The following is a 17364-nucleotide window of genomic DNA, read 5'->3' on the forward strand; positions in this document are numbered from 1 at the left end:
CAAAAGTGGGATTGCTGGGTCATAGAGGAGTTCTATGTGGAGTCTTTTGAGGAACCTCCATACTGCTTTCCAAAGTGGTTGAACAAGTTTACATTTGGCTGGGTGACTTTTGCGCACAACTCCACACTGAACTGACCTCAGCTTGCTCACCTGCAACATAGAGGCAACTTTCCAGGTTATCCCAGGTGATCCCAGGCTGTAACTTGAAATATCAGTGTGGTTTCTGGCATACGGTAGGCACTCGACTGACAGGCAATCTTATCTCCTTCTAGGAATCACCACTGGGGACATTGGGCCCAAGATGGGCATAAATCACGTAGACAATGGCTTCCTGCAGCTGCACCACGTGCGAGTCCCCAGGGAGAACATGCTGAGTCGATTTGCAGAGGTCAGGGGTCGGGGAACATTGCAAATCTGCACTGCCTGAGAGGCTTCCCCCAGTGGCCACTAGCTCCAGGCCCACAGAGTTCAGTTTTAAGTCCCAGTCTTCCAGGACGTTCTGGTGTCCCACAGTCGGGGGCAAAACTCCAGCTTAGAAGCAGTGTAAAGCTGCTCGTGCCTGTAATCGTAGCTAACCAGGAGGTTGAGATCTGAGGATCTTGGTATAAAGCCAGTCCAGGCAGTAACGTCTATGATACTCTTACCTCCAATTAACCACCAAAAAGCCAGAGTGGAGCTGTAGCTCAAGTGGTAGAATGCCAGTTTTGAGCAAAAAAAAAAAAAAAAGCTAAGAGATAGCACCCAGGCTCTGAGTTCAAGCCCCAGGATCCAGCACAATTTAAAAAAGAATAAAGAAAAAAGTCTGGGTGATCGTGGGCAAGTCACTGTCTGAGCATCAGGCTTCTCAAAAGTAAAGGTTCGCAACATGGGGTGCAGAGCAGTTCAGGGGGCCAAGATGTCCTTGGAAAAGGATCAGGCCTGGAAAGAAGCTGTCACTGAACAGACAACCAGACTGCTGGCAGAGCAGGAGTCCCACACTTTATCATTTAGTGTGGGAATCATAGGAAGTCCGGAGCTGAGAGGCAGAGCGTCTGGGGCCCATGAGAAACAGCCAGGGAAATGGCAGGCTGCCCTGGGGTGGTGAGGCCCACGGTTGGCGGGGGTGGGGGTGCATCCGGCTTCAACCGGGCACCTGTCCTGATTCCCCACAGGTCCTACCAGATGGCACCTACATAAGGCATGGAACAACACAGAGCAACTATCTTGGCATGCTGGTGACCCGGGTAAAGCTGCTGTTGGATGGGATCCTCCCCAACCTGCAGAAGGCTTGTGTCATCTCCCTGCGCTACTCCGTCATCCGCCGCCAGTCCCGGCTCCGGCCCAGGCAAGGGGCTCCCAGAGGCTGACACACTGACTCACACACACATTCTCACATACACACACGTGGGCTCCAGATAGAAGGCACACAGATAAATTTGAATTTCAGGTAAACTACCATTTTTCTTAGAATATGGCTAAATGGATGCAGATGTCTGTCTGATGCAGCAGCCTGAGTTTGAACAGCACCTACCAGCCTGTGATGCTGGGAGTGGCTTAAAGATGACAGCCTTGATCCTGGCTGCCTATGACGCCTGCCAGGCCTGACGAGATCCCCTATGCTTGCTTTCTACCTCTCCATCACCAAGACTGAGAACATCTAGCCCTGGGGCCTGGTTTTATGTCCTGGGTCCAGAATAATCTGACCCAAAACACACTGAGGATCTGATGCCAGGCACACTTCTGTCTCTCCTCAGCTTCCACATCTGCAGTATAAGAGAGGCAGGTGTGGTATTTCAGTGGGGTGCTCAGGGTAGAATGCAGCAGGTAGTCTAGGACCTTAACCCCAAGCCCTTCCCTCCAGCAAACCTGCAGGACCCCAAATGTGGGCTTAGAATCCTGGGTTGACATCATCTTCCTTTAAACACCAGGCCCTGGGAAGAAGGTATGGCCAGCTGTTGCTGCCCCTCCAGAGGGCTTTCAATCTGAATTACAGAGATGTCCCTTGAATGCTCCTCCGTACATGTTGGATGAGCAGCTGCTGCCCTAAAAGGCCACAATTCCCATCAGCTATGGGAGGCTCCACAGATACCCCCATTAACAATCCTGTCACTGCAGACTCACAGCGGACACAATCCCTTCCCTGGGTTCCACAGGTCCCGAGTTCACGTCCTAAGGGCTGTTGTTTAGACTCAACACATTTCTCAGGATACAGCAAGTGCACACAGGCAGAGAAAGATTCTGGGAACAGATCTTTAGGGGTGGGGTCCCCACCTTCCACCGGTTCCCTAGGAACAGATGGGGGAGTTCAGAGCTTTTCAGATTTGAGGATAATACAGGACTGGTTTCCTGAGGCAATGTCTCCAGTCACGTCAGTATCGCTGTCACGGAATATGTGGGTCTTCATGTCCCGTGAGATTTTAGAAGGGGATGGACAACCTCACGTCAGTCTTGGTGACGAGTTATTCAGAAACTGTCCGTGCTGAAGGCTTTTATGGCCATGAGAATGTGAGGAGGTGGACGTGTTACACAGCTATCTTCCAAATCTTCCATTCTTTTCTTCTCAGTGACCCAGAGGCAAAAATCCTGGACCACCAGACTCAGCAGCAGAAGCTCTTTCCACAGTTGGCCATGAGTTACGCCTTGTATTTCCTGGCTATCAGCCTCACAGAATTCTTCCAGCAATCCTATGACACCGTTCTGAACAAGGACTTCACCCTCCTGCCTGAGGTACCGCTTGTCTTCTGGGGAGCAACTGTTGGAGGGTGGCTAAGATTGTACTAACTTGGGGAGCAGCCCCAGCCCCGGCCTGGGGCCCTCCCTCATCCTCTAACACGTCAGAGTAGCATGAACATTACCCTGATATATAGTTCCTCTCACCACCACCACCTGGCCCCTGTAGAGACAATCCATGCCATCCCCTCTGAAAAACCAGCGGTCCCTGGGAGTAGTGGCACAGTTTGACCTGATTCATTCCACAGAGTGTGAACCCAGAAATATCAGTGTCCAATCACATTTTCCCCCCAAACCCCATGTAGGTATTATATATGATATACCATAAATGCCCTGCTTTACCTTTCCCAAGTCCAAAAACTATTCTGATTCCAAAACTCAGCTGGTCCAGGCAGCGTCTCAAGTAAGACTGCATCATCTAACAGATTACATTAAGCTTCAGTCTGCCCAGAGACGCACACATCTCCTAAGACACAGCCTGCCTGGACATGTGCCTTATAAAACTGCCTGTTGCTCCTTTTAACTGCACCCACCATTTACATCCTCATTTTACAGATGAGGAACCTGAAATTCACAAAGGAAAAAGGCCACAAACCTTCCTCTGAAGACTTCAATTTTCTTTTTTTTTTTTTGGGGGGGGGTCCGGTCGTGGGGCCTGAACTCTGGGCCTAGGCACTGTCTCTCAGCTCTTCAGCTCAAGGCTAATGCTCTACCACTTGAGCCACAGCACCACTTCCAGCCTTTTCTGCTTATGTGGTACAGGGCCTCATGCATGCAAGGCAAGCACTCTACCATTGAGCCACCTTCCCAGCCCCAAGACTTCAAATTTTAAAAGGCAAATATGAGCTTTAAAAACAAACAAACAGGGCTGGGAAGGTGGCTCAGTGGTAGAGTGCTTGCCTTGCATGCATGAGGCCCTGGATTAGATTCCTCAGCACCACATAAGCAGAAAAAATCCGGAAGTGGCACTGTGGCTCAAGTGGTAGAGCCCTAGCCTTGAGTTGAAGAGCTGAGGAACAGCGCCCAGGCCCAGAGTTCAGGCCCCATGACTGACAAAAAAAAAAAAAAGCAAAAAGCAGCTAGGTGCTGGTGGCTCATGCCTGTAATCAGAGCTATTCAGGAGACTGCAATCTGAGAATTTCAATTTGAAGCCCGGGAAGAAAAGTCAGTGGGACTCTTATCTCCAATTAACCACCCAAACAGTGGCCCAAATGGTAGAGTGCCAGCCTGGAGTGGATAAAGCTAAGCAAAGCATGAGGCCTTGAGTTCAAGCCCCAAAACAACAAAAAGCAGAAGCACAGCTCAAGGGTAAAGGGTTTGTCGAGCAAGCATGAGACCCTGAGTTTCAACACGCAACCCCACCCCCACCTCAAGAAAAAGAAAAAATTCAAACCGGGCTGGGTTCTCCCAGTCTATTTGGTTGCTAGAGCAAAAATACCATAAATGAAGTGGCTGCTAAGTAACTGAAATGCATTCTCACAGTTCTGGAGACTTTCCAACCTCCACCAAGGTGCTACCGACTGGTTGTGTGGATATACAGTGTGGGTGTTGCCCAACACAAAATTCCATGACAGCACAATTGCAATTGCTAGGCAGAGGAAGCAGGGCTGAACTACACCCCCAGCCATTCTTTTTTACACTGTTATTTTTTCAGTATGGATCTTGATGAGTAAGATTCTCAACATCCCAGGTAGCTAGAATTACAGGGGCAAGCCCTGGACACCAGGTGAGAAGTCACTTTGTCTTAAAAATCGTTAAGGTGATGTACAGAGGGCTTACAATGACCTAAGTCAGAAAAAGAGTACATTTCTTTGTGGACGATATCACTTTTGGGGGCGGGGGGCGGGACTCGCACTCTGGGCCTGGACATTGTCCCTGAGCTCTTTTTGCTCGAGGCTAGCACTCTACCACTTTGAGCCATAGTGCCACTTCCAGTTTTGTGGTGGTTCATTGGAGAAAAGAGTTTTAAGGACTTTCCTGTCTGGGCTGGCTTAGAACTGTGATCCTCAGATCTCAGCCTCCTAAGGCATGAGTCACCAGCAGTGGGTGACAATGCCACTTTTTTATAATGAAGTCTTGCCCATGGTAAACACCCTGCTCCCGGACAACTGCAGGAATCCATTCCTGAGGGGAGCGTCCTCCCCTAGTCACCTCCCAAAGGCCCTGCCTCTCAGTGTGTTAGAATGGGAATTAAATTTCAACTTTAGGGAACACTAAATCACAGCTAATTGTATTTATGAAGGCTTTATCCTGGGGACCTCATCACCCCCAGCATCTGGAAGGCTGGATATCCACATATGAATTCTCAGTAGGTACAGGGCATTCTTCTGCTATCTAGGCAGTGGGAACACCCATCCTTACAAGCCAACTTTCCAAACCCTCTGCTTGCTAGAATCCTGGCGGATGTGGGTGCAATCCAGACTATACCCCCTTCTGACTTCTTATTGTCCCCACAGCTACACTACCTAATTGTGGAACGTTGGGTAAGACACCAGCCCATCCATCAAGTTGGGGGCTAAGGAAATACTGCTTATGTCAGAGTTGTGCTCACAAGCAGAAGGTACAGTAGTTAATGTGGGGTCCCCTTCCATCCCTGACTTCTCTTCCCATTCCTACAGCTCCATGCACTGAGCACCGCGGGGAAGGCCACGATCTCGGACTTCTGTACTCAGGGGGCTGAGCAGTGCCGCAGGGCCTGTGGTGGACACGGCTACTCAAAGATGAGCGGGCTGCCCACACTGGTCACCCAAGTGACAGCCTCGTGCACCTACGAGGGTGAAAACACAGTGCTCTACCTGCAGGTGGCCAGGTAAGATCCTGATTGTTCTAAGCTTCGGCCCAAACCCGGGGAGACCCCGCAGCAGCTTCTGCTCACATGAAGTCTTCTGGCCCAGGCCCACGGAAGGAGCCCGCCTGGGAGATGTCCTTTGGGGGTAGCCCAAATCCCATAGTAGGGTCCCACTATGGAAGACTAGCACAGAGTCCACACAAAAGAGGCTCCAGCCTGAGAGGCCACGGCACCCTCCAAACAGGCAGTCCCTTGTCAGTCATCTTTGTAGCTGACAGAGCCTCATCTATTCACTTATTGCTGGATGACAAAAACTTCTGTAGACAGGGAGATCTGAGGGCTCCAGTTCAAAGCCACCTTTGGCCAAAAAGTCCTTGAGACTCTTATCTTCAGTTAACCAGCAAGAAGCTAGAAGTGGAGCTGTAGCTCAAGTGGTAGAACACTAGACTTGAACAAAAAAAGGAAAAAAAAAAAGCTAATGGACAGTGCCCAGGCCCTGAGTTCAAGCCCCACTACTGACACACACACACACATACATCATAAACAGAAAGTTAAATATAAACATTATAAAAGTAATACATGTAGTAGGCACCCTGTGCCTACTTCTATACTATTAGTCCTGTACTGTGCCAGTACAGAAGCAAGCACCTCAAAGCTTTGATCTCATTCAGCTTCCCACCCTGTCCCCAGCAGGCAGTTCCTCCAGCCCTGCCCAGAAGCTGGAGAGTGGGAGGCTTGGGAGGTGGAGCCAGCTCTAGAGCAGCTGCAGCAGGGGGGGGGGGGAGGAAGAGTCTGAGCACAGGACCCATAACCTCTGGGTCTTCACAGAGGCAACTCAGCATTCACCTGCCCTCTCCCCTCTTGTGCAGTCAATTTTGCATTTCTCCTCTTTCTTTCAGCAGAGAAAATGTCATTTCCTTAGTCACTGTACAAGTGCTCATAAATCAGAAGATTCTGACACAAAGCCACTGTTTGCACAGACCTCAGAAAGGTTTACATTCTGGATCCAGGGGTGTCTCACCAAGCCCTGTCTCATGCTGCTGAGCAAACTGCAGCCTGGGGGTGGGGCGGTCTCAGTGAGGACCCCGCCCAGGATGGCCCAAGGGGGCCGTGGTGGAGAGTGGCCCCGGGGCCTGCAGCTTCTTGCCTCTCCCAGGGCATGCTGGGAGTGAGGGTGGCCGAGATGCCCACACAGAGCCCCACTGTCTCACCCGTCTCCACCTTCACTCCTCCTACCCCCTCCAGGTTTCTGGCAAAGAACTACCTGCAGGCTCAGCTGTCCCCCACAAAGCGGAAGCCCCTCCCTCAGTCTGTCGCCTATCTTGCCATGCCTGACCAGAGCAGGTGCCCTGCACAGATGGCAGCTGACTTCCTCCTCCCAGAGCTCTACGTCACAGCCTGGGCACACGTTGCAACCAGGTGAGCCAGTGCAGAAAAGTCAGCATGCCACCAAGGCCTTGTTCGAGTGGCCATTCATGGATACAGCTTCTGTGGGTCCCAGCCCTCTCCGCAGCTAGTGTCCTGGGGTGGGGGGAGAGGAGGGGAGGGGACGTCCCACCATAAGCCATCACCCGCCACCGTGTCCTCTTCCTGCTCACAGTGGTAGAAGGGCATCACTTCCCTGGGCAGTGAGAATCTGTTGTCTTTAGGTTCCTACAGCAATTTGCAATACAACGAATGCACCTATTTAGATGTATATATATTCCAAATGTATTAATATGCAAACCAATGCTAATAAGTAAAGCAATACTTCTAAGTTTGAAATACCTCATAATAAAAATCCCTTTCAAAAATGTGACAATGTTTCGAGATAGGATTGGTTTATTTCCAGGCTCCAGAAGACACAAGATAAAAAACAAACACTTGTCCATTCTGTCATTCGACAAATACTGTCATGTGCCTAATCACTGACAGTAGTGATCACAGCTGCTAGGGGCACACAGAGACTTTAGGAGACTTAACTTCCTAACAAAACAAAAGCTGCTGGAGCAGGTGACTCACGCCTGTAATCTAGCTACTCAGGACACTGAGATTGATGTTTGAAGCCATAGCCTAGTCAGAAAAGTCAATGAGACTTTTATCTCCAATTAATTGGCAAAAGGCCAGAACTAGAGATGTGGCTCAAGTGGTAGAACATCAACTTTGAGCAAAAAAGTCAAGTGTGAGAGCAAGGCCTTTTGTTCAAGCCTGAATACTATCATGCATACATTCATGATACTATGCATACATGCATAAATAAATAAGTGGAAACTTTTAAACCTTGCCTTGCACTGAAATACCAAAAATAAATAACAAAAATCATTTTCAATATGTGATAAAAGGTCTTACATCTCAACCTATGTTATTTTATAATCCCAAGCTGAGAAATAGATGGATTCGCACATACTAAAGCAAATATGTAAATCAAGATCACAAGAGACTTGGAATATTCCTTTGTACTCTACAAATAGTTTTTTTTTGGGGGGGGGTCTGGTCGTGGGGCCTGAACTCTGGGCCTGGGCGCCTGTCCCTCAGCTCTTCAACTCAAGGCTAGCGCTCTACCACTTGAGCCACAGCGCCACTTCCAGCTTTTTTCTTTTTGCTTATGTGGTGCTGAGGAATCGAACCCAGGTCCTCAGGCATGCAAGGCAAGCGCTCTACCACTGAGCCACCTTCCCAGCCCCAAATAGTTTTTTTTTGTTTGTTTGTGGGTCCAGTCATGGAGCCTGAACTCTGGGCCTGGGCGCTGTCCCTCAGCTCTTCAGCTCAAGGCTAGCACTCTACCACTTGAGCCACAGTGCCACTTCCGGCTTTTTATTTTCTGCTTATGTGGTGCTGAGTTATGGAACCCAGGGCCTCATGCATGCAAGACAAGCACTCTACCACTGAGCCACCTTCCCAGCCCTCTACAAATAGTTTTAAGCAATAGGCAAGCACTGGTCTAAGAAGGAGAGGTGTACAAGATCCAGTCTGTAAATAGCTCCAGGCCTCACAAGGTTAACACTGTACCCAGGAGGCAAATGAAAACACTAGAACATGATGTGACATCTGCTTATCTGCTCCCTGACAAAGTAAAATATTTCTTAATAGTTTGCTCTCCATACAAATTCCAAGGGTCATAGATGACCATGCAGGAATAAAGGAGAGATTAGAGATGTCATTAAAAATGGAAAATGGCTACCTGGGTGTTCTAGGGAATTGGGAACGTCTGCCCCATCTATGAAGTATTCGCTTTATGATATATAAACAGAAATCACTTTCACTTTTTTTTTAGTCCTCTCCCTCCCTACTTCCTACCACCGGTCCATTATCTTTCCCACTCAGTCAGAAATCTGAGTCCTCTTCTCTTTGGTTTCAAGACTCATAAAGGACGCAGCCCAGCGCATGCAGACCCTCATCCAATCCGGGGCTGACCAGCAGGAGGCTTGGAACCAGACCACTATCATCCAAGTCCAGGCCGCTAAGGTGAGCCAGCAAAACCTGAGGCTGCCATTGCTCCCCCAGCCCTGCCCACCACGGCTGCCCTCATTTCCCACCCAAGGCTGCAGTCCAGGGTATTTTAATTAAAGGACTTATCTCCAAAGCAATCTCACTGCAGCTCTTAGGGGAAAAGGTAATGAGGCAGTGTTATTGGATTTGCTTCAGGTTGTTCAAATATTTCTTCCCAGATAGAAAAGCAGGTCAAGGTTCCTCTTAGCCCAGAGGCAGTCCTTAGATGTCTGATTCAATTTCCACTATGTTTTGTGTTCGTGCATAATTCACAGTCAGTCAACAAATATTTGAACACCCTTCTGTCCTGGCACTAGCTAGGAGCTTGACAGCGAAGGCACTGCCCATCCCCAGCTACAATCAGGGATGCAGGGGCTGGGGGGGAAAAGAGGGCACATGCAGGTTGCCATGGGGCCTAAGGGCAGTTGTAACACCACTCACCCTGAGGGTCAGAAGGGCCTCCCAGCAGAAAGGGCACAGGCTAACGGGTTAAGGATTAGCTGAAATTGAGCCAGCTCAGGGGTATGGTGGCAACTTTGAAGAGAAAGGTAAAACCAACATTTTAGACTCCAGGCCCATGTAACTCTACATGTCACATGTCAAGCTCAGCCGCTCCCCTCTATATGGAATAAAGCGATGTGTGGCAGCAGAGAAAGGTGGTTTACTATCTGTCTTGGGCAGCCACAGAAAGAGGCGAAAGTGTGCACTTCAACCATCTCAGGGTACAGACCTGAGCTTTAGGTTTAAATAAACAAAGTTGAGGGAAGGAGGAAAGAGGTATGTGTATTCAGGCCACAGGGGTGGGCTGGCCCACCTTTCTCCAGCTTTTAGTTCATTGATGAGCCTAAACAAGGAGCCAATGCTTTTCAGCCAAAGCAGTTTGAGTACCTGTAACAAAAGATTACCAAGGAAAAGGGAGCCGCAAGTACAAAAAAGAGGCAGGATTGAAATAGGGGAAATAGAGGGGAGGGGAGGCCACCGCCTGGGTCCTTTCACACTGCTAAGAGCTGCTTTCACTGCAACAGGAAGCTTTTGTCGAGTTTGTAGCAGGGGAGTGAAGTGATTCTAAAAGCATCATGCCAACCACCAAGGGAGACCAATTAGAAAGGATAAAGCAGCAGCCTGAGCCAGCCCTGGAGATGAGCAAAGCATGGGGAGAAGTGGGGAAATGCAGAGACTATATGGGGTTAACTGAAAGGTCAGACTTTAGACAGTCATGGGGGGGGGGGGGTTAGAAAGTAAGATGGCGCCGGGCGCTTGGTGGCTCACGCCTGTAATCCTAGCTACTCAGGAGGCTGAGATCTGAGGATTGCGGTTCAAAGCCAGCCCGGGCAGGAGAGACCGTGAGACTCCTATCTCCAATAAACCAGCAGAAAACCGGAAGTGGTGCTGTAGCTCAAGTGGTAGAGCGCTTGCCTTGAGCTGAAGAGCTGAGGGACAGCGCCCAGGCCCAGAGTTCAAGCCCCACGGCCGACCAAAAAAAAAAAAAAAAAAGTAAGATGGCTCCCCAGGTTTAGGCAGCTGAGATGCCAGCCCTACCAACAATTGGAAAACTTAACAGGATCCCTCCAGTCCTCAGCCTTCAGGGAGCTTAGGAAAAGTGGGTTTGAGCGCCCCCTGGTGGTAGCCCAGCACTTCCACCACACCCTTAAATGACTAGCAAAGGACCCCTGGCACCCTTCTAGCCTAGGGAACTCAATTCTGCCCAGGCCACCAGGAGGCACCCCTGGCTGAGTTCAAAGCCTTACCAACCCAAAGGGCTAGCCAGGCTGTGCACTCTCATCGGATGGTCAGAAAAGGAACCTCTGTCACTCATCTTATTTTCCAAACACTGGCCTGGACTCTGCTTGCCTGGGTTCCTTCATTTACAAAACGTGAGCCTAGCAAGGAAGACAGGCGGCTACTCCTTTCTGAGAGGGAGGGAAGCCTCCGAGGTAGGAAGTGACTAAATCGGAGCACCGTCCTTTCTCTCAGACTACAAAGGTCAGCTGTGTCCTCAGGGTGCCTCGTAAGTGCTGAAGGTGAGCCTCACACTCTGTGAGCACCAGGGGCTTGGGTCAGCCTGGGGGAGAAGAGTAAGTCTCCTGGCTTCCTGGGAAAGTGGCACCTGAACTGTCTCCAAGATCACAGTGGGTGTGCTTCGTGGCGTCAGTCTCTCTACAGAAATCTCAGCGCCCTGAGTCCCACCTAGAAGGGAGCTAAGGACAGACAGAATGACTGCAACATGGGGAAGGAAGTCACATGGGGAGGGGGGGGAGGGATGCTGGGACAGGACTCGTGGCTTAAGTTTTGGTCCCAGCTCTGTGTAAGGGCCAAGTGATCTCAAGTACTCTGCCCTCTGGGCTTGACTTTCCCAGCTTTATAAAACATGGAGATAGAAGAGCCCTGGAGCCTCTCACTGGCTTGAGTCTCCTCATCTCAAACTCTGCAGGAGAGATATCAGTCCTGGACAACTGGAGCTAAGGTTGATACTCCTATAACCCAGACATGTACTTGGGAGCTTTAGCAGCAGAGGTAGCCATCAAGCAAACAACCTGGGTTTTGGATGTACTAATCATATCACCATGAACAAGAAAGTTAGTCTCTCAGAGCCTCCTTGTCTACAAAATAATGCCAATAACAATACCTACTTTATCGGATTATTATGAAGTTTAAGTGAACATATGTAAAACTAGCCATAAGGACATACCTTTTCCCCAAGTCATGCAGGCCACCTTCACCTCTCTTCATCCTGCTTTCTGAGGCCAAGGCCCGGCTTCCTGGCAGCTCCCTATCACTCCAGTCCTCAACCAGAGCCTTGATAAAATGCTGAGGAGGCCCATGGGTGAAAAGGGAAGGCAGGACCTCAGGGACAGAAGTGTTGAGTCTCCAGTTTTGCCAACGCAGACCCAGTTGGAGCGCCAAAAGCTGTTTGTGCCAGCAGGGGCTTGAACTGCCCAGCTGCCTGTAATCTATTCTCAAAGACTGTAAACCCAGTGAGCCTGCAAGGTGCCAGGGCTAGCTGCAAACAGAGCTGTTAGCACCTGTGGGAGCCCTCCCTGAGAGAGGCAGCCTCTTTCTAAATGAGAAAGCAGCAGCTCACGGCCCTGCTAAACGGTGACTCCTCAGCTGTGACCATGTCACAGCTCGGCACTGACCAGACCCCCAAAGATGGGTCCACCCAAACTTCACAATCTCCATTATTGCCATGTTAGTTCCCAGTGCTTCAGCCTCAGGAAAGTTTCCTGAGCTCCCTGAAAAGGGCAGCGTTTGCACAGAGTTCCCCCTGGTGAGCCACCAAGACACTCTAAGCCTTGCTGCTCAAAGTCCCAGAAACCTGGACATGTTGGAAATGTAGTCTCCAACCACCCTATCTCTCACTCTATATTCCAAGATACCCAGCTAATCTAAATTAGGAGCATCTAAATCTGAGAAGCTCTGCTTTCTACTCTCTCCCTCCTTCTCACCCTCTGAGGAACTCATATATCCTACCTGATGAGATAATTGTGTGCACCTGTCTTGGGTGGAGGAGAAATAGTTGAAATATTTACCAACCAATAAGGCAGGAGAAGCAGGTTCTCCAAGGCCTCCTGCGGGGTCAGGCCTTCCTCCTTTAGTTGTTGGGCTGTGGGGACATAAGATTCCCCAGAAAGGATCCTGTCCAGCAGAGGGCCCTCTTGCTGGGTTGGTGGCATTGCTCACCAACCAGAACCAATTACTTGAACTGACAGAGCCTGTGGGCTAGAGAACAGCACTGCTTCCCTCTCGAAGTTTATACTCCGGTGAGAATAAGTTTCAGACACTTCTCGTGTGTGTGTGTGTGTGTGTGTGTGTGTGTGTGTTCGTGTGTTCTTGATCTCAGGGACCCTTTAGTTTTTTGGGTGTGTCAGGGCCTGGAGCTTTCACTTGTCTTTTTCACTCAAGATTGGCACTCTAAGACTTGACTCACACTTCCACTTCCAGGCTTTTGGTGGTTAACTGGAAAGAAGAATCTCATGGACTTTTCTGCCTGGGCTGGCTTTGAATCAAAATCCTCAGATCTCAGGTTACAGGTGAACCACAGGCATCCAGTTTAAACCGTATCTTTCTCACCCCATAGTACTGCATTGACATGTGATAAATGCTATTTTCTTGAAAATAAACGTGAGGCTGCCCTCCAAGACTGCCAAGCCAGACTCAATGCTCCCATATGTTTTCTCTCCTCTTCCAACCACTTGAAACTTCCCTGAGCAAAGTGAGGAAAATAAGGGGACAGTTTCAAAGCCAACCATCTCTCCCCCACACACACATGCATACACACATATATAACACTAGAAATAATCACACTTGAGTGAGCAAGAAGAAAAGATGGCTGTTTCTCAGCATACTGAGAAACACATGCATCCAAGTTTACTTGAGATGCTAGGAATCAGAAATCACAAGCTTCCAGCCCTGGAACCCTAGCTACTCAGGAGACTGAGTATCAAAGTTCAAAGCCAGTTGAGGCAGGAAAATGTGTGAGACTTTGTTGTTGTTGGCCATGGGGCTTGGACTCAGGGTCTGCGCGCTGTCCCACAGCTCTTTTGCTCAAGGCTAGTGCTCTACCACTTTGAGCCACAGCTTCACTTCTAGTTTTCTGGTGGTTAACTGGAAATAAGAGTCTCACAGACTTTCCTGCCCTGGCTGGCTTTGAACTGCAATTCTCAGATCTAAGTAGCTAGGATGACAGATGTGAACCACCAGCACCCGGTTTGTGTACAATTTTTTTTTAAATCTCCAATCAACCAGCAAAAAGCCAGAAGTAGAGTTGTGGCTCAAATGGTAGAACACCAGCCTTAAATTTAAAAAAAACTAAGGGACAGCACCCCGGCTCTAAGGTTAAGCTCTAGTACCAGCACCAAAAATAAAAACGAAAGAAAGAAACCAAAGACTGGTGCATCTTTGTGTCTTTACAGGCTCACTGCTACTACATCATTGTGAAGACATTTAAGGAAGCTGTGGAGAAACTAGACCGTGAACCAGCCATTCAGAAGGTGCTCAAGCGCCTCTGTGACCTCTGTGCCTTACATGGCATCTTGACCAACTCAGGTGACTTTCTCCATGACGGCTACCTGTCAGGGGCCCAAGCAGACATGGTGAGAGCAGCCTACTTGGACCTCCTCCGCCTGATCCGGTGAGTTGTTACGCCTTTGGAGAGTCATCCTAGATCCTTCTCAAGGTCACTCCAAGACCTGGCTAGAGGAAGTCTAGCCTTCAGCTGCAGCCCTGAAGGAATTTACTCACTAGCACTGTTAAGTCAACAGAAAGCATGAGGGTTTAGAGGGGGAAAACAGGGAGACAAACTAGAAATAAAAATGCTTAAGGATGAATTAGTTTCCTCAACTGAACTTTCACTTGTACTTTCAATGTCAATTATTCTTTCAAGGAACTAGAAACGGTATCCAAGGAGTATGAATCAAATGAAGAATGCCATGGGTGGAAGTATGTTAATAATAGTCTTCGCCATAGCTAACACATAAGGGTACATGTGTGCCAGGCACTGAGTGTGCCAAAAGTTTTTATACCTATCATCTCATTTAATCCTGCAGCCCTCTGAATTGATACAATCTCTACTCTACTGGTAAGGAAATTCAGCCTTATGCAAGCTAACCTGTACGGTTTTGCATAACTAGGCAGAGAACTGTGTGACCCCTGAGCATCTGTATGCTAAGCTTGAAGAATGGTTGACTTCACACACACACACACACACACACACATCCATAATTTACATATTGGTTTGTAAAGAATTTTTTTTTGTCAGTTGTGGGGCTTGAACTCTGGGCCTGGATGCTGTCCCTCAGCTATTCAGCTCAAGAATAGCACTCTACTGCTTGAGCCACTGTACCACTTCCCATTTTCTGGTGGTTTATTGGAGATCAAAGTCTCATGGACTTTTCTGCCTGGACTGGCTTTGAACTGTGATCCTTAGATCTCAGCCTCCTGAGTAACTAGGATTACAAGCATGAGTCATAGACGCATGGCTGTAATAATTTTTAAATACTTTTTATTTTTATTTATTTATTTATTTTTGTTGATCGTGGCCCTTGAACTCTGGGCCTGGGCGCTGTCCCTCAGCTCTTCAGCTCAAGGCTAGGGCCTTACCACTTGAGCTACAGCACCACTTCCGGTTTTCTGGTGGTTTATTAGAGATAAGAGTTTCATGGAGTTTCCTGCCCGGGCTGGCTTTGAACCTCGATCCTCAAATCTCAGCCTCCTGAGTAGCTAGGATTACAGGCGTGAGCCACCGGCTTAAATACTTTTTAAATGCAGTATTAATGAAGTACAATTCTGGGTCATAGACTACTAATGGAATGCTTTTTGACTGTCTTGGAGGCTTTTGTTTGTTTTTGTTGTTGTCAGGCTTTTTGAGACAGGGTTCTGCTATGTAGCCCAGACTGGCCTGAAACTCACAATCCTCTAATTTGGGTACTGAGTTTATAGTCATGTACCACCAAGCCCAGCTTCATCATTTATTTATTTATTTATTTATTTATTTATTTATTGTTGGTCGTGGGGCTTGAACTCTGGGCCTGAGAGCTGTCCCTCAGCTCTTCAGCTCAAGGCAAGCACTCTACCACTTGAGCCACAGTGCCACTTCCAGTTTTCTGATTGTTTATTGGAGATAAGAGTCTTACAGACTTTTCTGTCCAGGCTGGCTTAGCACCATGATCCTCAGATCTCAGCCTCCTGAGTAGCTAGGATTATAGGTGTGAGCCATTGGCGCCTGGCCTCATCTAATATTTTATACCTAATCTAAATGTTCCTTCAAAAACATACCAAAGCCAACACCCAACCTGACTAGGGTCCCATCATCAGCAAAGTTTAAAATGGGCTAACTTGAGACATCATTGGGCAACAAATATGATGGCTACTATACAGGCGTGGGGCTACCTTTTTCCCCTTGACCCTCTAATAATTCTCATTATCAGAAAGATGAAGAGAATAAAAAGGATAAGAAGAGCCAGGTGTGGTGACAAAGGGTAGTGGCCAAAGGCCCTGAAGTCCCAGCCACTCAGGATTAAGGCTCCAGACAAAGTTAGAGGAAGGCTCTATCTGAACTTGCTCCAGTGGTAAAGCATTTTCTTATTAGCAAGTATGAGCTCTACCCCCATTTCATCCCCAATATGCAAAAGAAAAGGAAAAGGTTGAAGTTTGGGGGTTAGAAGTATGGCTCAGTGGTGTTGTGTAAAGGGTAAGCCTTGAGTTCAAACCCTGCTACCAACAAAAACTCAATTGGAATTTTAATAAAATGATATTTTATGACAGATTTTTAAAACACAGGCCAAATTCTTTATGTTTCGAACAATATGTTATCAAATGCCATCTATAACAGATAGGTGGGAGCTACTGAATGCTTGTTCAATTAAACCATCAAAAATTGTCAAAAGTATCCAGGTGTCTGTGGCTCACACCTATACATTCTACCTACTCAGGAGGCTGAGATCTGAGGACTGCAGTTTGAAACCAGGCAGGAGAGTCTTTGAGACTCTTCTCTCTAATTAACCATCCTAGAGCTGGAAGTTGAGCTGTGGCTCAAGTGGTAGACTGCCAGTCTTGAATGAAAACACTAAGGGGCAGTGCTCAGGCCCTGAGTTCCAGCCCCAATACTGGCAACAAAAAGAAAAAGAAAAAAATTGTCAAAAATATATCTGATACAAGTATATTCCAGATATTCAGCTTTTCCTAATGTAGAAGATCCCAGTGGTAGACAACATTAAGAGCATAATTAAGTTCTGTAAGATTGATTCAAGCCTAAGTGTGTCTCACTTTCTGAAACGCTTGGCATTTTAAAAGCATGTGAGAAAATCACGTGGCTAGAGTTAGCAGCGGTGATAAAATACAAAAGCTCACCTTAACACCTCCTAACCATGGGTTTTTTAAATCTGCATGTGGCATTTCTAAGTGCTTGCCTGGACTCCAGAGACTTGCAGTTCAAGACAAGACAGACAGCACTGACGCAAGCTGCCAACTTACGCATGCATCAAACCCACAAATTGATTTACTTACATTTATGGTTCCTAAGTAACCAGACAGCGCAGGGTAATTGGCTATGCAACAGATTCCGGCCTTTTAGTGGGTCTGTGTCACAGTCCCCTGCTGCCATTACTCATTATCTCCTTCAGATTTCTGAGATGACAAATGAAGGGCAGCTATTCTAAGTGACACTCCATCTAGCTTCCGGTGATGTGTGAACTGACCCAAAGTTGTTTTGGTTTTTTTTTGTTTAAGTGGTTGCAGCATCTCCATTGGGGCCTTCCAGGTAAGGATGGCAGACTGAGCATGCACATCCACCTTTGTTCCTTTGGCCCCTGGTGTGTGTGTGTATCCCCCCCTCACTTCTTGGGGCTTGAACTCTGGGCTTGGGCGCTGCTGTCCTTGTGCTCTTCAGCCCAAGGCAAGCA

At 48.2% G+C, this 17364-nt stretch overlaps 1 protein-coding gene across 1 annotated transcript in view; it reads left to right on the plus strand.

Annotated features, from left to right (window-relative positions):
- Positions 1–17364, plus strand: part of Acox2 (acyl-CoA oxidase 2, branched chain) — a 31615-nt gene that overhangs the window by 5782 nt on the left and 8469 nt on the right. The window contains exons 7-13 of the mRNA XM_013010559.1: positions 273–388; positions 1152–1324; positions 2544–2706; positions 5328–5518; positions 6743–6916; positions 8836–8941; positions 13879–14096. Coding sequence (XP_012866013.1) covers positions 273–388; positions 1152–1324; positions 2544–2706; positions 5328–5518; positions 6743–6916; positions 8836–8941; positions 13879–14096 — 1141 coding nt within the window. The remainder of the gene's footprint in view (positions 1–272; positions 389–1151; positions 1325–2543; positions 2707–5327; positions 5519–6742; positions 6917–8835; positions 8942–13878; positions 14097–17364) is intronic.

Source organism: Dipodomys ordii, unplaced genomic scaffold (genome assembly GCF_000151885.1).
Source record: "Dipodomys ordii isolate 6190 unplaced genomic scaffold, Dord_2.0 Scaffold12, whole genome shotgun sequence".
In the NCBI taxonomy this organism is placed as follows: domain Eukaryota; kingdom Metazoa; phylum Chordata; class Mammalia; order Rodentia; family Heteromyidae; genus Dipodomys; species Dipodomys ordii.